Here is a 27,845-nt window from a genome sequence, read left to right as displayed (position 1 = left end):
CACATAGTGTATATTCTGAATCAGGGGACAAAAATCCACTGCTTTTTTGTTGTTGTTGAAATGTCCTTTATTTTTGATTCTTTTAACTTTCAATCTTCAAAAGCTCTTACACAAAGCGTGCCATGACTATGAACATTATATATTCTGGGGAAGAAGGGCAAAAATGCATAGCTTTTTTGTTGTCGTTGAAATTATTGTTAGATTGTCTTTTAAGCCTGGAATTTTTGTCCATCCTCCCTCGATTCAGAATATATTTATTTTCATAGTCATGGTATGCTTGGTTCAGTAGCTATCGAGGAGACAATACAGAATATCCACTGAATATCCAGTATAAAACACATTTTACCTAGGTTCCCAAACCTGTTGCAATCATATTATCCACTATAGCTCTCACTCTGATGATACTAAAATTGACAGTATTAATCATTACACAGTCCATTAACCCTACGTGGGACGGAAGGTAGCCTAGTGGTTAGAGCATTGGAATGGTAACCGAAAGGTTGCGAGATTGAATCCCCGAGCTGACAAGGTGAAAATCTGTCGTTCTTCCTCTGAACCAGGCAGCTAATCCACTGTTCTTAAGCCGTCAATGAAAATAAGAATTTGAATAACTGATTTGCCTAGTTAAATAAAAGATACAAATAAAATACATCATGCCCTGAGCCTAATATTAGAGGAATGTGGGTTGGCAGGTAGCCTAGCCGTTAATAACATTGGACCAGTAACCAAAAGTTTGCTGGTTCAAATCCCTGAGCCGACTATATGCCACTGAGCAAAACACTTAAACCTCAACTAAGTTGCCCTATAACTACATTGTAATGTGAATGCTAGTGGACCATTTTCCAGCTCCTCTTTTAAAAATAATTGACAGACTTGTGAACAAAGATTCTGAAGTGACAATTACTGGATGTTAATGTGGGAAGACTGTGATGGATGGAAATTTTTAACATAGTCAATGTTAAGTAAGGCATAGTGGTTAAGATAGATCACACTGCCCTCACCCACCTAGTTAAGAGGAATACCTACAGTACCAGTCAAAACTTTGAACACACCTACTCATTCAGAGGTTATTCTTTATTTTTTACTATTTTCTACATTGTAGAATAATAGTGAAGACATCAAAACTATGAAATAACACATATGGAATCATATGGTAACCAAAAAAGTGTTAAACAAATCAAAATATATTTTATATGTGAGATTCTTCAAAGTAGACACCCTTTGCCTTGATGACAGTGTTGAACAATCTTGGAATTCTTTCAACCAGCTTCATGTGGTAGTCACCTGGAATGCATTTCAATTAACAGGTGTGCCTTGTTAAAAGTTCATTTGTGGAATTTCTTTCCTTCTTAATGCTTTTGAGCCAATCAGTTGTGTTGTGACAAGGTAGGGGTGGTATTTGGTAAAAGACCAAGTCTATATTATGGCAAGAACAGCTCAAATAAGCAAAGATAAACAACAGTCCATAAGCAAAGATAAACTACAGTCCTGGTTGAGCGAAAGCCAAGAGTCTGAAAAGCTGTCATCAAGGAAAAGGGTGGCTACTTTGAAGAATCTAAAATAATATTTAGATTTGTTTAACACTTTTTTGGTTACAACATGATTCCTTATGTGTTATTTCACAGTTTTGATGTTGTCACTGTTATTCTGCAATGTAGAAAATAGTAAAAATAAACTTGAATGAGTAGGTGTGTCCAAACTTTTGACTGGTACTGTATCATTGACAACAGCTCAGGGTTCAACACCATAGTCCTCTCCAAGCTTTGGATCCCGGGACTGAACACCTCCCTTTGCAACTGGATCCTGGACTTCCTGATGGGCCGACCCCAGCTGGTGATGGTAGGCGACACCACTTCTGCCACACTGACAATGAGAGAGGACATCAGTGACCTGGCAGTGTGGTGTCGGGGCAACAACCTCTCCCTAAACGTCAGTAAGACCAAGGAGCTGATCGTGGACTACAGGAAACGGAGGGGGGGGACACCCCCATCTACATCAACGGGGCTGTAGTGGAGCGAGTCGAGAGCTTCAAGTTCCTCCGTGTCCAAATCACTAAGGTCTTAACGTACAGTCGCGAAGAAGGTGCGACATCACCTCTTCCCCCTCAGGAGGTTGAAAAGATTTGGCAATGGGCCCTCAAATCCTCAAATGACTAAATACTCAGAAGTAAATGAAATACATATTTAAAATACATGTAACAGAAATACTGTCCTTTTACAACAACAAAAAACCTACATATAAATACTTTAGTAGCCTAAACCCAACACATGGCAACCTCGTTAAGAGGTATGGAACTGTTGGCATAACAGGGGTTGGGTTGACAGTCGCTGGAGCTGGTTTTGAGTTCTGATCGGGGCTACACCTCCCAATTCGCTACATCGGTGTCAGAAGTGGGATGATGCCTGTGAGGCCATCTGAGAGGCGTGATATGCCTGAGGGACTTGGTATAGAGAAGCATTGGGGGGGGGGGGGCGCTCTCCCAAAGGAAGTTGGTAGTGTAGCGACCTTAAACCAACACTATTATCGACCTTATCAAGAGGTTAAGATATCTTGGCTTAATGGTTTGACAGTGACTGGACCTGGGTTTGATTCCAGTCGGAGCTGCCCTTGGAATTCGCTACAATACTATCCCAAGGAATAGTCCGTGTGGACATTTTTACAGTTGGGTTGATGTTTCAAAGGTTATTCATTGCCATAAATATAAACAACAATTGTACACCCAGAACATTCCCTGGCTGACATGATGTATTGCTGGTGGTGTTATGGTATCCAGAGTTCAGCTGGCTGCCCAACCCAGAAGGTGAAAGAGCGATATGCTATCTCAGAGGTGCACAAACACATTTTCTCAAGCAGTCTTCAAGAACAGACCATGAAAACGTTTCAGGGATTTGATGTCCTGATGTTCGCGTTGTGATTCTAGCCATAACGGGGTAAGGAACCAAATGTATTATATGAAATCATATGGATTGGATTGTGTCATCTTTTTTAATTGAGGAAATCTGTTTCCTAGTTTTCCCAAGCATAAATAGAGAGACTATGTAGTCATATCCCGAAGTAATCTAGGTTTGAAATTATTATGTTTTTGCTAAATACTGTATCTGTTTGGGCTTCTTGCAGTTAATTTGCAGTGTACAAATTATTTGTAAATTGCGATTTCAAATCTCATCACTGACAACTTTAGCATTTTAGCTAAATATGAACTTTTTTTTAGCTACATTGCAACTGCTTGACATGTTAGCTAACCTTTCCCATAACGTTAACCCTTTTAACTAACCTTAACCCCTAACCTAACCCCTAACCTTAACCCCTAACCTAACTCCTAACCTTAACCCTTTTAACTAACCCTTCCCCTAACCCTAACCGAACCTTAACCCCTAACCTAACTCCTAACCTGAGCGTTTGGCTGTGAATGCCCTCACCCGTCTGAGCGGTCGGCTGTGAATGCCCTCACCCGTCTGAGCGGTCGGCTTTGAATGCCCTCACCCGTCTGAGCGGTCGGCTGTGAATGCCCTCACCCGTCTGAGCTGTCGGCTGTGAATGCCCTCACCCGTCTGAGCGGTCGGCTGTGAATGCCCTCACCCGTCTGAGCGGTCGGTTGTGAATGCCCTCACCCGTCTGAGCGGTCGGCTGTGAATGCCCTCACCCGCTATATACTTCTAACTGATTGGTCTGGTTCTGTTGTCTATAGTGCTGTCCTATTAGAACATGATGTTGAGGTCCATCACTGTACTCTTGATAGTCACCACCACACACAGACACAGACACACAGACACATACACACAGACACAGACACACAGACACAGACACATACACACAGACAGCTGTTTCCATTTGAAGATGTTGATATGATTCTGGTCATTCAGATGGCATGGAATGTTACTGTTGTGGTTCTATAAGACGAAGATGTGAACACCTGTAAACAGTATTAGTTGAGGGTTGTAACTATGCAGTGTACATGTACATGAGTAAATGCATATGGCATTACACTTATAACATGTCTCTAAAGGTCTATAAGAGAGAGAGAGAGAGAGAGAGAGACAGACAGACAGACAGACAGACAGACAGACAGACAGACAGACAGACAGACAGACAGACAGACAGACAGACAGACAGACAGACAGACAGAGACAGAGAGAGACAGACAGACAGAGAGAGAGAGAGACAGACAGAGAGAGAGACAGAGAGAGAGAGAGAGAGACAGAGAGAGAGAGAGAGAGGGAGAGAGAGAGAGAGAGAGAGAGACAGAGAGAGAGACAGACAGACAGACAGACAGACAGACAGACAGACAGACAGACAGACAGACAGACAGACAGAGAGGGAGAGAGAGAGGGAGAGAGAGAGAGGGAGGGAGAGAGAGAGGGAGAGAGAGAGAGAGAGAGAGAGAGAGAGATGATGTCATTATGGGGTATTGTGATGTCATTATGGGGTATTGTAATGTCATTATGGGGTATTGTCATTACGGGGTATTGTGATGTCATTATGGGGTATTGTGATGTCATTACGGGGTATTGTGATGTCATTATGGGGTATTGTGATGTCATTATGGGGTATTGTGATGTCATTACGGGGTATTGTGATGTCATTACGGGGTATTGTGATGTCATTATGGGGTATTGTATGTAATTGATGAGGGGGGAAAAAACATGTAATCCATTTTAGAATAAGGTTGTAATGTAACAAAATGTGGAAAATGTCAAGGGGGAAAAGTCTTTAATATTTTCTGAAGACACAGCTTTCTAAGGTGCAGGGTTGAGTAGCCTGGTGGTAGCTGGCTAGTGATGGCTATTTAACAGTCTGATGGCCTTGAGATTGAAGCTGTTTTTCAGTCTTTCGGTCCCAGCTCGATAAACAATACACAAAGTAGCAGTGGTAACTCTAACACTGAAGAATAGTAACAGTTATACAGTAGAACAAACGTCTGAAACTTATCAAAGTAACAGGAAGTAATTAGTGGTAATGACTTATTATTACACCGCATGTAAAAACCTCAATAAACCTCCCCCCCTGCAACTTACATTTTGATGCAGGCACAACATTCAGACATACGTGTTACTGTTGAAAAATAAAACGTCCTCTGAAACATTCGTCTTTTCCCTTCGGATGACGATAACACTCTGACCTGAATGGGTGAGTGTACAGATTCGCACTTCATTTGGAAAACTGTTCGGGAACAATAATAGTCTCATGTTTTCACAACAAAGCATTTAATTAAACCGTTGACAGCCACTTTCTCTGCGCGCTCGAGAAAGGTCAAGAAGGAGAGAGAGAGGAGGAGGAGTTGGAAACGTACCCGGTGGTGAGATATTCTGTCGCTATTACAGGTAACGTGTCAGCCTATTAGATATGGTAATATAACAAATTCCCTATTACTAGACTATCGAAAATGAAATAGGCCTACAAATTCAATATAATTGTAGGCTAACTCTGTAAGCAACCAACATCATCGCCTCGGGCCAATACGTTCTCTTCCAGACTCATGGATGTAAGGTTTGGATGGTAGCATATATTAACCAGTCCATCTACTATGATTATTTTATATCCGTTGTTTTTTCAGGCTTGGGCTCATATAGGCCTGTGCATATTGAATAAACTGTAATATGGGTGTTTTTAATTAATCATCACCTTAGAAAGCATCACTTTCTTCAAATTGATCGATCACAAGTTAAAGTGAGTTTTAAAAGCACTGATACTGTTTTGATGATAAGTGTTTTGATGTGATTTTCCATCTCATTTGCATTGATGTCAGAGAGGTTAGAGGGACAATAGATCCCTGACTACCAGGCCGTTAGCGACCTGATGATCACGAGCGAGTTGGGTACTACTAACACATGTCCAGAGTGAATAAAAGGAGATGACCGTGGAATTTGACTGCTGTCATGACTCATCACTACCAGTATGACGCTTATAAGGTCACCTTGTTGTTGGGGACCCCTGGTTGTCTCACCTAGCTATCTGAAGATGAATGCATTGACTAAGCCTGTGCTATGTAGTTGTCTCACCTAGCTATCTGAAGATGAATGCATTGACTAAGCCTGTGCTATGTAGTTGTCTCACCTAGCTATCTGAAGATGAATGCATTGACTAAGCCTGTGCTATGTAGTTGTCTCACCTAGCTATCTGAAGATGAATGCATTGACTAAGCCTGTGCTATGTAGTTGTCTCACCTAGCTATCTGAAGATGAATGCATTGACTAAGCCTGTGCTATGTAGTTGTCTCACCTAGCTATCTGAAGATGAATGCATTGACTAAGCCTGTGCTATGTAGTTGTCTCACCTAGCTATCTGAAGATGAATGCATTGACTAAGCCTGTGCTATGTAGTTGTCTCACCTAGCTATCTGAAGATGAATGCATTGACTAAGCCTGTGCTATGTAGTTGTCTCACCTAGCTATCTGAAGATGAATGCATTGACTAAGCCTGTGCTATGTAGTTGTCTCACCTAGCTATCTGAAGATGAATGCATTGACTAAGCCTGTGCTATGTAGTTGTCTCACCTAGCTATCTGAAGATGAATGCATTGACTAAGCCTGTGCTATGTAGTTGTCTCACCTAGCTATCTGAAGATGAATGCATTGACTAAGCCTGTGCTATGTAGTTGTCTCACCTAGCTATCTGAAGATGAATGCATTGACTAAGCCTGTGCTATGTAGTTGTCTCACCTAGCTATCTGAAGATGAATGCATTGACTAAGCCTGTGCTATGTAGTTGTCTCACCTAGCTATCTGAAGATGAATGCATTGACTAAGCCTGTGCTATGTAGTTGTCTCACCTAGCTATCTGAAGATGAATGCATTGACTAAGCCTGTGCTATGTAGTTGTCTCACCTAGCTATCTGAAGATGAATGCATTGACTAAGCCTATGCTATGTAGTTGTCTCACCTAGCTATCTGAAGATGAATGCATTGACTAAGCCTGTGCTATGAAGTTGTCTCACCTAGCTATCTGAAGATGAATGCATTGACTAAGCCTATGCTATGTAGTTGTCTCACCTAGCTATCTGAAGATGAATGCATTGACTAAGCCTGTGCTATGTAGTTGTCTCACCTAGCTATCTGAAGATGAATGCATTGACTAAGCCTGTGCTATGTAGTTGTCTCACCTAGCTATCTGAAGATGAATGCATTGACTAAGCCTGTGCTATGAAGTTGTCTCACCTAGCTATCTGAAGATGAATGCATTGACTAAGCCTGTGCTATGTAGTTGTCTCACCTAGCTATCTGAAGATGAATGCATTGACTAAGCCTGTGCTATGAAGTTGTCTCACCTAGCTATCTGAAGATGAATGCATTGACTAAGCCTATGCTATGTAGTTGTCTCACCTAGCTATCTGAAGATGAATGCATTGACTAAGCCTGTGCTATGTAGTTGTCTCACCTAGCTATCTGAAGATGAATGCATTGACTAAGCCTGTGCTATGTAGTTGTCTCACCTAGCTATCTGAAGATGAATGCATTGACTAAGCCTGTGCTATGTAGTTGTCTCACCTAGCTATCTGAAGATGAATGCATTGACTAAGCCTGTGCTATGTAGTTGTCTCACCTAGCTATCTGAAGATGAATGCACTAACTGGTAAATTGCTCTGCTAAAGGACAAACATGTAAATGTTGTACTAATGTCACAGTGTCAGTTTGTTTCACTGTTACTGTGTCTTAGGTTTATTGATAAGACACTTGCAACAGTCTGTATGTCAGGGAAAAGGAGGATACCTAGTCAGAATGCCTTCAACTGAATTGTGTCTTCTGCATTTAACCCAACCCCTCTGAATCGGAGAGGTGTGTCTTCTGCATTTAACCCAACCCCTCTGAATCAGAGAGGTGTGTCTTCTGCATTTAACCCAACCCCTCTGAATCGGAGAGGTGTGTCTTCTGCATTTAACCCAACCCCTCTGAATCAGAGAGGTGTGTCTTCTGCATTTAACCCAACCCCTCTGAATCAGAGAGGTGTGTCTTCTGCATTTAACCCAACCCCTCTGAATCGGAGAGGTGTGTCTTCTGCATTTAACCCAACCCCTCTGAATCGGAGAGGTGTGTCTTCTGCATTTAACCCAACCCCTCTGAATCAGAGAGGTGTGTCTTCTGCATTTAACCCAACCCCTCTGAATCAAAGAGGTGTGTCTTCTGCATTTAACCCAACCCCTCTGAATCGGAGAGGTGTGTCTTCTGCATTTAACCCAACCCCTCTGAATCAGAGAGGTGTGTCTTCTGCATTTAACCCAACCCTTCTGAATCGGAGAGATGTGTCTTCTGCATTTAATCCAACCCCTCTGAATCAGAGAGGTGTGTCTTCTGCATTTAATCCAACCCCTCTGAATCGGAGAGGTGTGTCTTCTGCATTTAACCCAACCCCTCTTAATCAGAGAGGTGTGTCTTCTGCATTTAATCCAACCCCTCTGAATCAGAGAGGTGTGTCTTCTGCATTTAACCCAACCCCTTTGAATCAGAGAGGTGCGGGTGGCTGGTGGCCTTAATCCACATCCACGGCACCCAGGGAATAACAATCAATCAATCATATTTATAAAGCTCTTCTTACATCAGCTGATGTCACAAAGTGCTATACAGAAACCCAGCCTAAACCCCCAAACAGCAAGCAATGCAGGTGTAGAAGCACGGTGGCTGGTGGGTTAAAAGCCTTGCTCAGGGGCAGAATGACAGATTCTTACCTTGCCAGCTCGTGGATTCAATCCAGCAACCTTTTGGTTACTGGCCCAACGCTCTAACCAACAAGCTACCATTGACCTTGGATCAGAGGAGCTTTGTATGGCTAATGTTATTGTGCCTCATTGTGCTTCGACTGTTGTGTTTCATGACCGTCTGTATTTTGGCCTAACGTTACTGTCACGTTCTGCTTCATGTCTTTGGTTAGATTCAATGAGTCTCTCTGAGGAGGGAGAGCAGTGGGCCACTGCCTCTAAGATGAGTCTCTCTGAGGAGGGAGAGCAGTGGGCCACTGCCTCTAAGATGAGTCTCTCTGAGGAGGGAGAGCAGTGGGCCACTGCCTCTAAGATGAGTCTCTCTGGAGAACATGACTCCAACTCAAAAGCTGAAAGGTGGGAGGAAAGGGATAGATAGAGAGAGAGAGAGTGTGTGTGTGTGTGTGTGTGTGTGTGTGTGTGTGTGTGTGTGTGTGTGTGTGTGTGTGTGTGTGTGTGTGTGTGTGTGTGTGTGTGTGTGTGTGTGTGTGTGTGTGTGTGTGTGTGTGTGTCCTTGTGTGTGTCTGTGTGTCTGTGTGTCTGTGTGTCCGTGTGTCCGTGTGTCCGTGTGTCCGTGTGTCTGTGTGTCCGTCTGTGTGTCTGTGTGTCTGTGTGTCCGTGTGTCCGTGTGTCTGTGTGTCCGTCTGTGTGTCCGTGTGTGTGTCCGTGTGTGTGTCCGTGTGTCCGTGTCCGTGTGTGTGTCCGTGTGTCCGTGTGTCTGTGTGTCTGTGTGTCCATGTGTCCGTGTGTCTGTGTGTCCGTGTGTCCGTGTGTCCGTGTGTGTGTCTGTGTGTCCGTGTGTCCGTGTCTGTGTCTGTGTGTCTGTGTCCGTGTGCGTGTCTGTGTGTCCGTGTGTGTGTCTGTGTGTCCGTGTCTGTGTGTCTGTGTCTGTGTGTCTGTGTCCGTGTGTCTGTGTGTGTGTCCGTGTGTCTGTGTGTCCGTGTGTCTGTGTCCGTTTGTGTGTCTGTCTGTCTGTCTGTGTGTTTCTCTGTGTGTGTGTTTCTCTGTGTGTGTGTTTCTCTGTGTGTGTGTTTCTCTGTGTATGTGTATCTCTGTGTCTGTCTGTCTGTCTGTCTGTCTGTCTGTCTGTCTGTCTGTCTGTCTGTCTGTCTGTCTGTCTGTCTGTCTGTCTGTCTGTCTGTCTGTCCGTGTCTGTCTGTCTGTCTGTCTGTCTGTCTGTCTGTGTGTCTGTGTGTCCTGTGTGTCTGTCTGTCTGTCTGTCTGTCTGTCTGTCTGTCTGTCTGTTCTGTCTCAACCTTTACACTTTGTGACATCATCATCATCATTACACAGAACAGATTAGAGGCTGTGTCTGTCTCTGTGTGTTGAAGCCGTCTCACCTGTGTGTGTGTCCATGTGACCAATCTATGTCCAGAGCTTTTCAGGAAGAGATGGTTCTACTAAACAAAGGTATGAGAAATGTATTACACAGGTAGATCATCCGTGACAGTTTGTGTGTGTGTACATGTGTGTGTGTGAGTGCATGTGTTTTTGTACACTGTAGCCTATGTGTGTGTGTGTACGTGTGTGTGTCTGTGTGTCCGTGTGTGTGTCCGTGTGTGTGTCCGTGTGTCCGTGTGTGTGTCTGTGTGTCCGTGTGTCCTTGTGTGTGTCTGTGTGTCTGTGTGTCCGTGTGTCCGTGTGTCTGTGTGTCCGTGTGTGTGTCCGTGTGTGTGTCTGTGTGTCCGTGTGTGTGTCCGTGTGTGTGTCTGTGTGTCCGTGTGTCCGTGTGTCCGTGTGTGTCTGTGTGTCCGTGTGTCCGTGTGTCTGTGTGTCCGTGTGTGTGTCTGTGTGTCCGTGTGTGTGTCCATGTGTCCGTGTGTCTGTGTGTCCGTGTGTGTGTCCGTGTGTCCGTGTGTGTGTCCGTGTGTCTGTGTGTCCGTGTGTGTGTCTGTGTGTCCGTGTGTCCGTGTGTGTGTCTGTGTCTGTGTGTCTGTGTCCGTGTGCGTGTCTGTGTGTCCGTGTGTGTGTCTGTGTGTCCGTGTGTGTGTCTGTGTGTCCGTGTGTGTGTCTGTGTGTCCGTGTGTGTGTCTGTGTGTCTGTGTCTGTGTGCGTGTCTGTGTCTGTGTGTCTGTGTCTGTGTGTCCGTGTGTGTGTCTGTGTCCGTGTGTGTGTCTGTGTGTCCGTGTGTGTGTCCGTGTGTCTGTGTGTCCGTGTGTCTGTGTCCGTTTGTGTGTCTGTCTGTCTGTGTGTTTCTCTGTGTGTGTGTTTCTCTGTGTGTGTGTTTCTCTGTGTCTGTCTGTCTGTCTGTCTGTCTGTCTGTCTGTCTGTCTGTCTGTCTGTCTGTCTGTCTGTCTGTCTGTCTGTCTGTCTGTCTGTCTGTCTGTCTGTCTGTCTGTCTGTCTGTCTGTCTGTCTGTCTGTCTGTCTGTCTGTCTGTCTGTCTGTCTGTCTGTCTGTCTGTCTGTCTGTCTGTCTGTCTGTCTGTCTGTCTGTCTGTGTGTTCTGTCTCAACCTTTACACTTTGTGACATCATCATCATCATTACACAGAACAGATTAGAGGCTGAATGTCTGTCTCTGTTGTGTTGAAGCCCAATCCAGCAGAAGAGACCAGTCTCACCTGTAACTAGCTGTGTGTCCATGAAGAGTGACCAATCTATGGGACATCCAGAGCTTTTCAGGAAGAGAGATGGTTCTACTAAACAAAGGTATGAGAAATGTATTACACAGGTAGATCATCCGTGACAGTTTGTGTGTGTGTACATGTATGTGTTTTTGTACACTGTAGCCTATTTACATTTACATTTAAGTCATTTAGCAGACGCTCTTATCCAGAGCGACTTACAAATTGGTGCATTCACCTTATGACATCCAGTAGAACAGTCACTTTACAATAGTGCATCTAAATCTTAAAGGGGGGGTGAGAAGGATTACTTATCCTATCCTAGGTATTCCTTAAAGAGGTGGGGTTTCAGGTGTCTCCGGAAGATGGTGATTGACTCCGCTGTCCTGGCGTCGTGAGGGAGTTTGTTCCACCATTGGGGGGCCAGAGCAGCGAACAGTTTTGACTGGGCTGAGCGGGAACTGTACTTCCTCAGTGGTAGGGAGGCGAGCAGGCCAGAGGTGGATGAATGCAGTGCCCTTGTTTGGGTGTAGGGCCTGATCAGAGCCTGGAGGTACTGAGGTGCCGTTCCCCTCACAGCTCCGTAGGCAAGCACCATGGTCTTGTAGCGGATGCGAGCTTCAACTGGAAGCCAGTGGAGAGAGCGGAGGAGCGGGTTGACGTGAGAGAACTTGGGAAGATTGAACACCAGACGGGCTGCGGCGTTCTGGATGAGTTGTAGGGGTTTAATGGCACAGGCAGGGAGCCCAGCCAACAGCGAGTTGCAGTAATCCAGACAGGGGATGACAAGTGCCTGGATTAGTACCTGCGCCGCTTCCTGTGTGAGGCAGGGCCGTACTCTGCGGATGTTGTAGAGCATGAACCTACAGGAACGGGCCACCGCCTTGATGTTAGTTGAGAACGACAGGGTGTTGTCCAGGATCACGCCAAGGTTCTTAGCGCTCTGGGAGGAGGACACAATGGAGTTGTCAACCGTGATGGCGAGATCATGGAACGGGCAGTCCTTCCCCGGGAGGAAGAGCAGCTCCGTCTTGCCGAGGTTCAGCTTGAGGTGGTGATCCGTCATCCACACTGATATGTCTGCCAGACATGTAGAGATGCGATTCGCCACCTGGTCATCAGAAGGGGGAAAGGAGAAGATTAATTGTGTGTCGTCTGCATAGCAATGATAGGAGAGACCATGTGAGGTTATGACAGAGCCAAGTGACTTGGTGTATAGCGAGAATAGGAGAGGGCCTAGAACAGAGCCCTGGGGGACACCAGTGGTGAGAGCGCGTGGTGAGGAGACAGATTCTCGCCACGCCACCTGGTAGGAGCGACCTGTCAGGTAGGACGCAATCCAAGCGTGGGCCGCGCCGGAGATGCCCAACTCGGAGAGGGTGGAGAGGAGGATCTGATGGTTCACAGTATCGAAGGCAGCCGAAAGGTCTAGAAGGATGAGAGCAGAGGAGAGAGAGTTAGCTTTAGCAGTGCGGAGCGCCTCCGTGATACAGAGAAGAGCAGTCTCAGTTGAATGACTAGTCTTGAAACCTGACTGATTTGGATCAAGAAGGTCATTCAGAGAGAGATAGCGGGAGAGCTGGCCAAGGACGGCACGTTCAAGAGTTTTGGAGAGAAAAGAAAGAAGGGATACTGGTCTGTAGTTGTTGACATCGGAGGGATCGAGTGTAGGTTTTTTCAGAAGGGGTGCAACTCTCGCTCTCTTGAAGACGGAAGGGACGTAGCCAGCGGTCAGGGATGAGTTGATGAGCGAGGTGAGGTAAGGGAGAAGGTTTCCGGAAATGGTCTGGAGAAGAGAGGAGGGGATAGGGTCAAGCGGGCAGGTTGTTGGGTGGCCGGCCGTCACAAGACGTGAGATTTCATCTGGAGAGAGAGGGGAGAAAGAGGTCAGAGCACAGGGTAGGGCAGTGTGAGCAGAACCAGCGGTGCCGTTTGACTTAGCAAACGAGGATCGGATGTCGTCGACCTTCTTTTCAAAATGGTTGACGAAGTCATCTGCGGAGGGGGGGAGGGGGAGGAGGATTCAGGAGGGAGGAGAAGGTGGCAAAGAGCTTCCTAGGGTTAGAGGCAGATGCTTGGAATTTAGCGTGGTAGAAAGTGGCTTTAGCAGCAGAGACAGAGGAGGAAAATGTAGAGAGGAGGGAGTGAAAGGATGCCAGGTCCGCAGGGAGGCGAGTTTTCCTCCATTTCTGCTCGGCTGCCCGGAGCCCTGTTCTGTGAGCTCGCAATGAGTCGTCGAGCCACGGGGCGGGAGGGGAGGACCGAGCCGGCCTGGAGGATAGGGGACATAGAGAGTCAAAGGATGCAGAAAGGGAGGAGAGGAGGGTTGAGGAGGCAGAATCAGGAGATAGGTTGGAGAAGGTTTGAGCAGAGGGAAGAGATGATAGGATGGAAGAGGAGAGAGTAGCGGGGGAGAGAGAGCGAAGGTTGGGACGGCGCAATACCATCCGAGTAGGGGCAGTGTGGGAGGTGTTGGATGAGAGCGAGGGAAAAGGATACAAGGTAGTGGTCGGAGACTTGGAGGGGAGTTGCAATGAGGTTAGTGGAAGAACAGCATCTAGTAAAGATGAGGTCGAGCATATTGCCTGCCTTGTGAGTAGGGGGGGAAGGTGAAAGGGTGAGGTCAAAAGAGGAGAGGAGTGGAAAGAAGGAGGCAGAGAGGAATGAGTCAAAGGTAGACGTGGGGAGGTTAAAGTCGCCCAGCACTGTGAGAGGTGAGCCGTCCTCAGGAAAGGAGCTTATCAAGGCATCAAGCTCATTGATGAACTCTCCGAGGGAACCTGGAGGGCGATAAATGATAAGGATGTTAAGCTTGAAAGGGCTGGTAACTGTGACAGCATGGAATTCAAAGGAGGCGATAGACAGATGGGTAAGGGGAGAAAGAGAGAATGACCACATGGGAGAGATGAGGATCCCGGTGCCACCACCCCGCTGACCAGAAGCTCTCGGGGTGTGCGAGAACACGTGTGTGTGTGTGTGTGTGCGCGCGCATATCTTCCAGTTACTGTATGTAGGGTAAGGTGTATAATATTGTGTTTTGTCCACAGACACCAACAGAACAGACCAAAGTCAGAGATTCCTAGTGGTCAGTCTGCCCAGAGTCATCAACAAGACCTGCCCGCTATACTAAAAGTGAGATGTTTTACATTGGTCTCGATTACCTCAGTAAAAGAAACTTGATATAAAAGCATAGTTTTACAATATGCTGAAATTACATTGGTATTCTTTTGATCTGAATTTATGTATCTTTGTGTTCAGTCACTTGAAGAAAATGTCATCACATTTGTGAAGAATGAGTTGAAGAACATCAACAGGATTCTATGTTCTGAGAGTTCAGATCACCCAGTATTCTCCGGGAGTCAGACAGAGGATAAAGAAGTGGATAAACCGGAGAGGATTGCCCGAGAGGGTGCTCTGGACATTTCACTGTACATCCTGAGGAACATTAACCAGATGGAGCTCGCTGACAAACTGGAGAAAAGTACATTTCTCAAAATGTAGTTTAAGGCTCAATTTATGATATGCGTGCCAAAGAAAGTGTGTTGGTTTAAAACAAAATCCCATTTGTTTAGGTTAGGTGCTTATAATCAGATTGTACAATTACCCCCCGGGGCGGCATGGTAGCCTAGTGGTTAGAGTGTTGGACTAGTAACCGGAAGGTTGCAAGTTCAAATCCCTGAGCTGACAAGGTACAAATTTGTCGTTCTGCCCCTGAACAGGTAGTTAACCCACTGTTCCTAGGCCGTCATTGAAAATAAGAATTTGTTCTTAACTGACTTGCCTAGTTAAATAAAGGTAAAATGTAAATATCTAAGTCGTATGCTAAATATATAATATGTGTGCAAACATTCAGACTTTAATCTTGAGATACAGTAAATCAAAACTCTAGTAACCTTTCATCTTGAGATCCTAGATCCAGTAAATCAAAACTCTAGTAACCTTTCATCTTGAGATCCTAGATCCAGTAAATCAAAACTCTAGTAACCTTTCATCTTGAGATCCTAGATCCAGTAAATCAAAACTCTAGTAACCTTTCATCTTGAGATCCTAGATCCAGTAAATCAAAACTCTAGTAACCTTTCATCTTGAGATCCTAGATCCAGTAAATCAAAACTCTAGTAACCTTTCATCTTGAGATCCTAGATCCAGTAAATCAAAACTCTAGTAACCTTTCATCTTGAGATCCTAGATCCAGTAAATCAAAACTCTAGTAACCTTTCATCTTGAGATCCTAGATACAGTAAATCAAAACTCTAGTAACCTTTCATCTTGAGATCCTAGATCCAGTAAATCAAAACTCTAGTAACCTTTCATCTTGAGATCCTAGATCCAGTAAATCAAAACTCTAGTAACCTTTCATCTTGAGATCCTAGATCCAGTAAATCAAAACTCTAGTAACCTTTCATCTTGAGATCCTAGATCCAGTAAATCAAAACTCTAGTAACCTTTCATCTTGAGATCCTAGATCCAGTAAATCAAAACTCTAGTAACCTTTCATCTTGAGATCCTAGATCCAGTAAATCAAAACTCTAGTAACCTTTCATCTTGAGATCCTAGATCCAGTAAATCAAAACTCTAGTAACCTTTCATCTTGAGATCCTAGATCCAGTAAATCAAAACTCTAGTAACCTTTCATCTTGAGATCCTAGATCCAGTAAATCAAAACTCTAGTAACCTTTCATCTTGAGATCCTAGATCCAGTAAATCAAAACTCTAGTAACCTTTCATCTTGAGATCCTAGATCCAGTAAATCAAAACTCTAGTAACCTTTCATCTTGAGATCCTAGATCCAGTAAATCAAAACTCTAGTAACCTTTCATCTTGAGATCCTAGATCCAGTAAATCAAAACTCTAGTAACCTTTCATCTTGAGATCCTAGATACAGTAAATCAAAACTCTAGTAACCTTTCATCTTGAGATCCTAGATCCAGCAAATCAAAACTCTAGTAACCTTTCATCTTGAGATCCTAGATCCAGTAAATCAAAACTCTAGTAACCTTTCATCTTGAGATCCTAGATCCAGTAAATCAAAACTCTAGTAACCTTTCATCTTGAGATCCTAGATCCAGTAAATCAAAACTCTAGTAACCTTTCATCTTGAGATCCTAGATCCAGTAAATCAAAACTCTAGTAACCTTTCATCTTGAGATCCTAGATCCAGTAAATCAAAACTCTAGTAACCTTTCATCTTGAGATCCTAGATCCAGTAAATCAAAACTCTAGTAACCTTTCATCTTGAGATCCTAGATCCAGTAAATCAAAACTCTAGTAACCTTTCATCTTGAGATCCTAGATCCAGTAAATCAAAACTCTAGTAACCTTTCATCTTGAGATCCTAGATCCAGTAAATCAAAACTCTAGTAACCTTTCATCTTGAGATCCTAGATACAGTAAATCAAAACTCTAGTAACCTTTCATCTTGAGATCCTAGATCCAGTAAATCAGTAAATCAAAACTCTAGTAACCTTTCATCTTGAGATCCTAGATCCAGTAAATCAAAACTCTAGTAACCTTTCATCTTGAGATCCTAGATACAGTAAATCAAAACTCTAGTAACCTTTCATCTTGAGATCCTAGATCCAGTAAATCAAAACTCTAGTAACCTTTCATCTTGAGATCCTAGATCCAGTAAATCAAAACTCTAGTAACCTTTCATCTTGAGATCCTAGATCCAGTAAATCAAAACTCTAGTAACCTTTCATCTTGAGATCCTAGATCCAGTAAATCAAAACTCTAGTAACCTTTCATCTTGAGATCCTAGATCCAGTAAATCAAAACTCTAGTAACCTTTCATCTTGAGATCCTAGATCCAGTAAATCAAAACTCTAGTAACCTTTCATCTTGAGATCCTAGATCCAGTAAATCAAAACTCTAGTAACCTTTCATCTTGAGATCCTAGATCCAGTAAATCAAAACTCTAGTAACCTTTCATCTTGAGATCCTAGATACAGTAAATCAAAACTCTAGTAACCTTTCATCTTGAGATCCTAGATAGTAAATCAAAACTCTAGTAACCTTTCATCTTGAGATCCTAGATACAGTAAATCAAAACTCTAGTAACCTTTCATCTTGAGATCCTAGATCCAGTAAATCAAAACTCTAGTAACCTTTCATCTTGAGATCCTAGATCCAGTAAATCAAAACTCTAGTAACCTTTCATCTTGAGATCCTAGATCCAGTAAATCAAAACTCTAGTAACCTTTCATCTTGAGATCCTAGATCCAGTAAATCAAAACTCTAGTAACCTTTCATCTTGAGATCCTAGATACAGTAAATCAAAACTCTAGTAACCTTTCATCTTGAGATCCTAGATACAGTAAATCAAAACTCTAGTAACCTTTCATCTTGAGATCCTAGATACAGTAAATCAAAACTCTAGTAACCTTTCATCTTGAGATCCTAGATACAGTAAATCAAAACTCTAGTAACCTTTCTCTTGAGATCCTAGATCTAAATCAAAACTCTAGTAACCTTTCATCTGAGATCCTAGATCCAGTAAATCAAAACTCTAGTAACCTTTCATCTTGAGATCCTAGATCCAGTAAATCAAAACTCTAGTAACCTTTCATCTTGAGATCCTAGATCCAGTAAATCAAAACTCTAGTAACCTTTCATCTTGAGATCCTAGATCCAGTAAATCAAAACTCTAGTAACCTTTCATCTTGAGATCCTAGATCCAGTAAATCAAAACTCTAGTAACCTTTCATCTTGAGATCCTAGATCCAGTAAATCAAAACTCTAGTAACCTTTCATCTTGAGATCCTAGATCCAGTAAATCAAAACTCTAGTAACCTTTCATCTTGAGATCCTAGATACAGTAAATCAAAACTCTAGTAACCTTTCATCTTGAGATCCTAGATCCAGTAAATCAAAACTCTAGTAACCTTTCATCTTGAGATCCTAGATCCAGTAAATCAAAACTCTAGTAACCTTTCATCTTGAGATCCTAGATCCAGTAAATCAAAACTCTAGTAACCTTTCATCTTGAGATCCTAGATCCAGTAAATCAAAACTCTAGTAACCTTTCATCTTGAGATCCTAGATCCAGTAAATCAAAACTCTAGTAACCTTTCATCTTGAGATCCTAGATCCAGTAAATCAAAACTCTAGTAACCTTTCATCTTGAGATCCTAGATCCAGTAAATCAAAACTCTAGTAACCTTTCATCTTGAGATCCTAGATCCAGTAAATCAAAACTCTAGTAACCTTTCATCTTGAGATCCTAGATCCAGTAAATCAAAACTCTAGTAACCTTTCATCTTGAGATCCTAGATACAGTAAATCAAAACTCTAGTAACCTTTCATCTTGAGATCCTAGATACAGTAAATCAAAACTCTAGTAACCTTTCATCTTGAGATCCTAGATCCAGTAAATCAAAACTCTAGTAACCTTTCATCTTGAGATCCTAGATCCAGTAAATCAAAACTCTAGTAACCTTTCATCTTGAGATCCTAGATCCAGTAAATCAAAACTCTAGTAACCTTTCATCTTGAGATCCTAGATCCAGTAAATCAAAACTCTAGTAACCTTTCATCTTGAGATCCTAGATCCAGTAAATCAAAACTCTAGTAACCTTTCATCTTGAGATCCTAGATCCAGTAAATCAAAACTCTAGTAACCTTTCATCTTGAGATCCTAGATGCAGTAAATCAAAACTCTAGTAACCTTTCATCTTGAGATCCTAGATACAGTAAATCAAAACTCTAGTAACCTTTCATCTTGAGATCCTAGATCCAGTAAATCAAAACTCTAGTAACCTTTCATCTTGAGATCCTAGATCCAGTAAATCAAAACTCTAGTAACCTTTCATCTTGAGATCCTAGATCCAGTAAATCAAAACTCTAGTAACCTTTCATCTTGAGATCCTAGATCCAGTAAATCAAAACTCTAGTAACCTTTCATCTTGAGATCCTAGATCCAGTAAATCAAAACTCTAGTAACCTTTCATCTTGAGATCCTAGATACAGTAAATCAAAACTCTAGTAACCTTTCATCTTGAGATCCTAGTAACCTTTCATCTTGAGATCCTAGATCCAGTAAATCAAAACTCTAGTAACCTTTCATCTTGAGATCCTAGATACAGTAAATCAAAACTCTAGTAACCTTTCATCTTGAGATCCTAGATCCAGTAAATCAAAACTCTAGTAACCTTTCATCTTGAGATCCTAGATACAGTAAATCAAAACTCTAGTAACCTTTCATCTTGAGATCCTAGATCCAGTAAATCAAAACTCTAGTAACCTTTCATCTTGAGATCCTAGATACAGTAAATCAAAACTCTAGTAACCTTTCATCTTGAGATCCTAGATACAGTAAATCAAAACTCTAGTAACCTTTCATCTTGAGATCCTAGATACAGTAAATCAAAACTCTAGTAACCTTTCATCTTGAGATCCTAGATACAGTAAATCAAAACTCTAGTAACCTTTCATCTTGAGATCCTAGATACAGTAAATCAAAACTCTAGTAACCTTTCATCTTGAGATCCTAGATACAGTAAATCAAAACTCTAGTAACCTTTCATCTTGAGATCCTAGATCCAGTAAATCAAAACTCTAGTAACCTTTCATCTTGAGATCCTAGATCCAGTAAATCAAAACTCTAGTAACCTTTCATCTTGAGATCCTAGATCCAGTAAATCAAAACTCTAGTAACCTTTCATCTTGAGATCCTAGATACAGTAAATCAAAACTCTAGTAACCTTTCATCTTGAGATCCTAGATACAGTAAATCAAAACTCTAGTAACCTTTCATCTTGAGATCCTAGATACAGTAAATCAAAACTCTAGTAACCTTTCATCTTGAGATCCTAGATCCAGTAAATCAAAACTCTAGTAACCTTTCATCTTGAGATCCTAGATCCAGTAAATCAAAACTCTAGTAACCTTTCATCTTGAGATCCTAGATCCAGTAAATCAAAACTCTAGTAACCTTTCATCTTGAGATCCTAGATCCAGTAAATCAAAACTCTAGTAACCTTTCATCTTGAGATCCTAGATCCAGTAAATCAAAACTCTAGTAACCTTTCATCTTGAGATCCTAGATACAGTAAATCAAAACTCTAGTAACCTTTCATCTTGAGATCCTAGATACAGTAAATCAAAACTCTAGTAACCTTTCATCTTGAGATCCTAGATCCAGTAAATCAAAACTCTAGTAACCTTTCATCTTGAGATCCTAGATCCAGTAAATCAAAACTCTAGTAACCTTTCATCTTGAGATCCTAGATACAGTAAATCAAAACTCTAGTAACCTTTCATCTTGAGATCCTAGATACAGTAAATCAAAACTCTAGTAACCTTTCATCTTGAGATCCTAGATCCAGTAAATCAAAACTCTAGTAACCTTTCATCTTGAGATCCTAGATCCAGTAAATCAAAACTCTAGTAACCTTTCATCTTGAGATCCTAGATACAGTAAATCAAAACTCTAGTAACCTTTCATCTTGAGATCCTAGATACAGTAAATCAAAACTCTAGTAACCTTTCATCTTGAGAACCTCCTAGATACAGTAAATCAAAACTCTAGTAACCTTTCATCTTGAGATCCTAGATACAGTAAATCAAAACTCTAGTAAATCTTGAAAATACAGTAAATCAAAACTCTAGTAACCTTTCATCTTGAGATCCTAGATCACAGTAAATCAAAACTCTAGTAACCTTTCATCTTGAGATCCTAGATACAGTAAATCAAAACTCTAGTAACCTTTCATCTTGAGATCCTAGATCAGTAAATCAAAACTCTAGTAACCTTTCATCTTGAGATCCTAGATCCAGTAAATCAAAACTCTAGTAACCTTTCATCTTGAGATCCTAGATCCAGTAAATCAAAACTCTAGTAACCTTTCATCTTGAGATCCTAGATCCAGTAAATCAAAACTCTAGTAACCTTTCATCTTGAGATCCTAGATCCAGTAAATCAAAACTCTAGTAACCTTTCATCTTGAGATCCTAGATCCAGTAAATCAAAACTCTAGTAACCTTTCATCTTGAGATCCTAGATCCAGTAAATCAAAACTCTAGTAACCTTTCATCTTGAGATCCTAGATACAGTAAATCAAAACTCTAGTAACCTTTCTAGATACAGTAAATCAAAACTCTAGTAACCTTTCATCTTGAGATCCTAGATACAGTAAATCAAAACTCTAGTAACCTTTCATCTTGAGATCCTAGATCCAGTAAATCAAAACTCTAGTAACCTTTCATCTTGAGATCCTAGATCCAGTAAATCAAAACTCTAGTAACCTTTCATCTTGAGATCCTAGATCCAGTAAATCAAAACTCTAGTAACCTTTCATCTTGAGATCCTAGATACAGTAAATCAAAACTCTAGTAACCTTTCATCTTGAGATCCTAGATACAGTAAATCAAAACTCTAGTAACCTTTCATCTTGAGATCCTAGATCCAGTAAATCAAAACTCTAGTAACCTTTCATCTTGAGATCCTAGATACAGTAAATCAAAACTCTAGTAACCTTTCATCTTGAGATCCTAGATCCAGTAAATCAAAACTCTAGTAACCTTTCATCTTGAGATCCTAGATCCAGTAAATCAAAACTCTAGTAACCTTTCATCTTGAGATCCTAGATCCAGTAAATCAAAACTCTAGTAACCTTTCATCTTGAGATCCTAGATCCAGTAAATCAAAACTCTAGTAACCTTTCATCTTGAGATCCTAGATCCAGTAAATCAAAACTCTAGTAACCTTTCATCTTGAGATCCTAGATCCAGTAAATCAAAACTCTAGTAACCTTTCATCTTGAGATCCTAGATCCAGTAAATCAAAACTCTAGTAACCTTTCATCTTGAGATCCTAGATACAGTAAATCAAAACTCTAGTAACCTTTCATCTTGAGATCCTAGATACAGTAAATCAAAACTCTAGTAACCTTTCATCTTGAGATCCTAGATCCAGTAAATCAAAACTCTAGTAACCTTTCATCTTGAGATCCTAGATACAGTAAATCAAAACTCTAGTAACCTTTCATCTTGAGATCCTAGATCCAGTAAATCAAAACTCTAGTAACCTTTCATCTTGAGATCCTAGATCCAGTAAATCAAAACTCTAGTAACCAGTCTAGTAACCTTTCATCTTGAGATCCTAGATCCAGTAAATCAAAACTCTAGTAACCTTTCATCTTGAGATCCTAGATACAGTAAATCAAAACTCTAGTAACCTTTCATCTTGAGATCCTAGATACAGTAAATCAAAACTCTAGTAACCTTTCATCTTGAGATCCTAGATCCAGTAAATCAAAACTCTAGTAACCTTTCATCTTGAGATCCTAGATACAGTAAATCAAAACTCTAGTAACCTTTCATCTTGAGATCCTAGATACAGTAAATCAAAACTCTAGTAACCTTTCATCTTGAGATCCTAGATACAGTAAATCAAAACTCTAGTAACCTTTCATCTTGAGATCCTAGATACAGTAAATCAAAACTCTAGTAACCTTTCATCTTGAGATCCTAGATCCAGTAAATCAAAACTCTAGTAACCTTTCATCTTGAGATCCTAGATCCAGTAAATCAAAACTCTAGTAACCTTTCATCTTGAGATCCTAGATCCAGTAAATCAAAACTCTAGTAACCTTTCATCTTGAGATCCTAGATCCAGTAAATCAAAACTCTAGTAACCTTTCATCTTGAGATCCTAGATCCAGTAAATCAAAACTCTAGTAACCTTTCATCTTGAGATCCTAGATCCAGTAAATCAAAACTCTAGTAACCTTTCATCTTGAGATCCTAGATCCAGTAAATCAAAACTCTAGTAACCTTTCATCTTGAGATCCTAGATCCAGTAAATCAAAACTCTAGTAACCTTTCATCTTGAGATCCTAGATACAGTAAATCAAAACTCTAGTAAATCTTGAGATCCTAATACAGTAAATCAAAACTCTAGTAACCTTTCATCTTGAGATCCTAGATCCAGTAAATCAAAACTCTAGTAACCTTTCATCTTGAGATCCTAGATACAGTAAATCAAAACTCTAGTAACCTTTCATCTTGAGATCCTAGATCAAAACTCTAGTAACCTTTCATCTTGAGATCCTAGATCCAGTAAATCAAAACTCTAGTAACCTTTCATCTTGAGATCCTAGATCCAGTAAATCAAAACTCTAGTAACCTTTCATCTTGAGATCCTAGATCCAGTAAATCAAAACTCTAGTAACCTTTCATCTTGAGATCCTAGATACAGTAAATCAAAACTCTAGTAACCTTTCATCTTGAGATCCTAGATCCAGTAAATCAAAACTCTAGTAACCTTTCATCTTGAGATCCTAGATACAGTAAATCAAAACTCTAGTAACCTTTCATCTTGAGATCCTAGATACAGTAAATCAAAACTCTAGTAACCTTTCATCTTGAGATCCTAGATACAGTAAATCAAAACTCTAGTAACCTTTCATCTTGAGATCCTAGATACAGTAAATCAAAACTCTAGTAACCTTTCATCTTGAGATCCTAGATACAGTAAATCAAAACTCTAGTAACCTTTCCTCTTGAGATCCTAGATCCAGTAAATCAAAACTCTAGTAACCTTTCATCTTGAGATCCTAGATCCAGTAAATCAAAACTCTAGTAACCTTTCATCTTGAGATCCTAGATCAAAACTCTAGTAACCTTTCATCTTGAGTAAATCAAAACTCTAGTAACCTTTCATCTTGAGATCCTAGATACAGTAAATCAAAACTCTAGTAACCTTTCCTCTTGAGATCCTAGATACAGTAAATCAAAACTCTAGTAACCTTTCATCTTGAGATCCTAGATCCAAAACTCTAGTAAATCAAAGTAAATCAAAACTCTAGTAACCTTTCATCTTGAGATCCTAGATCCAGTAAATCAAAACTCTAGTAACCTTTCATCTTGAGATCCTAGATCCAGTAAATCAAAACTCTAGTAACCTTTCATCTTGAGATCCTAGATCCAGTAAATCAAAACTCTAGTAACCTTTCATCTTGAGATCCTAGATACAGTAAATCAAAACTCTAGTAACCTTTCATCTTGAGATCCTAGATCCAGTAAATCAAAACTCTAGTAACCTTTCATCTTGAGATCCTAGATCCAGTAAATCAAAACTCTAGTAACCTTTCATCTTGAGATCCTAGATCCAGTAAATCAAAACTCTAGTAACCTTTCATCTTGAGATCCTAGATCCAGTAAATCAAAACTCTAGTAACCTTTCATCTTGAGATCCTAGATCCAGTAAATCAAAACTCTAGTAACCTTTCATCTTGAGATCCTAGATCCAGTAAATCAAAACTCTAGTAACTTTTCATCTTGAGATCCTAGATCCAGTAAATCAAAACTCAAAACTAGTAACCTTTCATCTTGAGATCCTAGATACAGTAAATCAAAACTCTAGTAACCTTTCATCTTGAGATCCTAGATCCAGTAAATCAAAACTCTAGTAACCTTTCATCTTGAGATCCTAGATCCAGTAAATCAAAACTCTAGTAACCTTTCATCTTGAGATCCTAGATACAGTAAATCAAAACTCTAGTAACCTTTCATCTTGAGATCCTAGATAGAGTAAATCAAAACTCTAGTAACCTTTCATCTTGAGATCCTAGATCCAGTAAATCAAAACTCTAGTAACCTTTCATCTTGAGATCCTAGATCCAGTAAATCAAAACTCTAGTAACCTTTCATCTTGAGATCCTAGATACAGTAAATCAAAACTCTAGTAACCTTTCATCTTGAGATCCTAGATACAGTAAATCAAAACTCTAGTAACCTTTCATCTTGAGATCCTAGATCCAGTAAATCAAAACTCTAGTAACTTTTCATCTTGAGATCCTAGATACAGTAAATCAAAACTCTAGTAACCTTTCATCTTGAGATCCTAGATCCAGTAAATCAAAACTCTAGTAACTTTTCATCTTGAGATCCTAGATACAGTAAATCAAAACTCTAGTAACCTTTCATCTTGAGATCCTAGATCCAGTAAATCAAAACTCTAGTAACCTTTCATCTTGAGATCCTAGATCCAGTAAATCAAAACTCTAGTAACCTTTCATCTTGAGATCCTAGATCCAGTAAATCAAAACTCTAGTAACCTTTCATCTTGAGATCCTAGATCCAGTAAATCAAAACTCTAGTAACCTTTCATCTTGAGATCCTAGATCCAGTAAATCAAAACTCTAGTAACCTTTCATCTTGAGATCCTAGATCCAGTAAATCAAAACTCTAGTAACACGTATGTTTTAGTTAAGTTTAGCTTTATTTTGCATACATGTACAAACGAACTGTCAATGTTGGTGAAGCTACTCAGAATATTTGATTTATTTTACCTTTATTTAACCAGGCAAGTCAGTTAAGAACAAATTCTTATTTTCAATGACGGCCTGGGAACAGTGGGTTAACTGCCTGTTCAGGGGCAGAACGACAGATTTGTACCTTGTCAGCTCAGGGATTTGAACTTGCAACCTTCCGGTTACTAGTCCAACACTCTAACCTGCCGCCCCATATAGATAGTTTACCAATGTGGCATTCTAATCATTTAAAATCCAAACAGTCCCCAAGCTTGCTTCATTCAAGATTACCAATTCATCAATAATTCTCAAAAAGCAGTCAAAGAACAAAAAGCTGATACAAAATGGCAGTGCATTTAAAATAAAATAAAATAAAAATACCATTAAATATCAATGTAAAAAAGGGTTACCGGGAGCGATCATCCTCTGATCATCATTCCTCTGCATTGTTTTTTACATTTTGTAGATACACCTGCCATGAAGTGCCAACGTAAGCTAAAATCTCATCTGAAAAATAAGTTTGAATGTGTATTGGAGGGAATAGCGAAACAAGGAAACTCCAGACTTCTCAGTAAGATCTATACAGAGCTCTATATCACAGAGGGTCGAAGTGGAGGAGTCAATCATGAAAATGAGATGACACAGATTGAGGCAGCATCCAGGAGACCAGCAACACATGCGACACCAATAAAATGCAATGACATCTTTCAGCCCTTACCTGGACAAGATAAATCTATCAGAACTGTGCTGACAACGGGAGTCGCTGGCATTGGAAAAACAGTCTCTGTGCAGAAGTTCATTCTGGACTGGGCTGAAGGGAAAGCAAACCAGGAGCTTCAATTCATATTTCCACTTTCGTTTCGGGAGATGAATTTGATGAAGGAGAGAAACCACAGCATGACGGAACTTCTTCATCGCTTTGTCATGGAAACCAAAGAATCAGGAATCTCTAACTATGACAAGTACAACGTTCTGTTTGTCCTTGATGGTCTGGATGAGTGTCGACTTCCTCTAGACTTCAAGAACAACAAGATCTGTTTTGATATCACAGAGTCTACCTCAGTGGACGTGCTGCTGACAAATCTCATCAAGGGGAATCTGTTTCCCTCCGCTTTCCTCTGGATAACCTCCCGACCTGCAGCAGCCAATCAGATCCCTCCGGGGTGTGTTGACCAGGTGACAGAGGTACGAGGGTTCAATGATCCACAGAAGGAGGAGTACTTCAGGAAGAGAATCAATGATGAGAATTTGGTCAGCAGAATCATCTCACATATCAAGATATCAAGGAGCATCCACATTATGTGCCACATACCTGTCTTCTGTTGGATTTCTGCTACAGTTTTTGAGAACATAATGAAGACAGAAAAAAGAGTGATGCCCAAGACTGACTGAGATGTACATGTATTTCCTCATATTTCAGTCCAAACAGACACTGGTGAAGTTTGAAGGGAAAGAGCAGATCGATCAACACTGGGATAAAGAGAGCATTATGTCACTGGGGAAACTGGCTTTCCAACAGTTGGAGATAGGCAATCTGATTTTCTATGAGGAAGACCTGAAAAAATGTGGTATTGATGTCAGAGAGGCATCAGTGTATTCAGGACTGTGCACACAGATCTTCAGAGAGGAGAATGGGCTGTACCAGGAGAAGGTCTACTGCTTTGTTCATCTGAGCATCCAGGAGTTCATGGCTGCTGTGTATGTGTTCCTCTCAGTCGTCAACAACAACGTGAATCTAATGGCCAATCCGCAATCAACCTCTGCCAAGCTGCGTACCCTGTCTATTGACAACCGTCTAATCGACCTGGCAAGGAGTGCAGTGGACAAGGCTTTAGAGAGTGAGAGTGGACACCTGGACCTGTTCCTCCGCTTCCTTCTGGGCCTCTCATTGAAGTCCAATCAGGCTCTCCTACGAGGCCTACTGACACAGACAAGTAGCAGCTCACAGACCAATGAAATGATTGTCAAGTACATCAAGGCAAAGATCAGGGACAAGCCCACCTCGGAGAGATGCATCAATCTGTTCCACTGTCTGAATGAGTTGAATGACCATTCTTTAGTGGAGGAGATCCAAAGCTACCTGAGATCAGGAAGTCTCTCAGAAGCCAGCCTCTCATCTGCTCATTGGTCAGCTCTGGTCTTTGTGTTGCTGACTTCAGAAGAGAAGCTGGAAGTGTTTGACCTGAAGAAATACTCCAGATCAGAGGAAGGTCTTGTTAGGCTGCTGCCAGTGGTGAAAGCCTCCAGAACAGCACTGTAAGTACATGGATATTAAAAACGTAAACATCTGAAATAATGTTAATATTTACACCACAATAAAACATAATTACTGTTTTT

At 41.1% G+C, this 27,845-nt stretch overlaps 1 protein-coding gene across 1 annotated transcript in view; it reads left to right on the top strand.

Moving 5' to 3' along the window:
* The first annotated feature begins 2,766 nt into the window (after positions 1-2,766).
* The window catches only part of LOC124004304 (NLR family CARD domain-containing protein 3-like), a 35,980-nt gene continuing 10,901 nt past the window's right edge, over positions 2,767-27,845 (top strand). Inside the window, 7 exon segments of the mRNA XM_046313117.1 lie at positions 2,767-2,930; positions 8,863-9,046; positions 11,222-11,338; positions 14,301-14,385; positions 14,512-14,734; positions 25,975-26,893; positions 26,895-27,764. Of these exon segments, the coding sequence (XP_046169073.1) occupies positions 8,868-9,046; positions 11,222-11,338; positions 14,301-14,385; positions 14,512-14,734; positions 25,975-26,893; positions 26,895-27,764 (2,393 nt within the window). The 5' untranslated portion in view covers positions 2,767-2,930; positions 8,863-8,867.

The sequence above is a fragment of the Oncorhynchus gorbuscha genome, linkage group LG18 (assembly GCF_021184085.1).
Source record: "Oncorhynchus gorbuscha isolate QuinsamMale2020 ecotype Even-year linkage group LG18, OgorEven_v1.0, whole genome shotgun sequence".
NCBI classification, from domain to species: Eukaryota; Metazoa; Chordata; class Actinopteri; order Salmoniformes; family Salmonidae; genus Oncorhynchus; species Oncorhynchus gorbuscha.
Note: the sequence above shows the minus strand (reverse complement) of the source record. Positions and strands in the feature narration are given on the sequence as shown.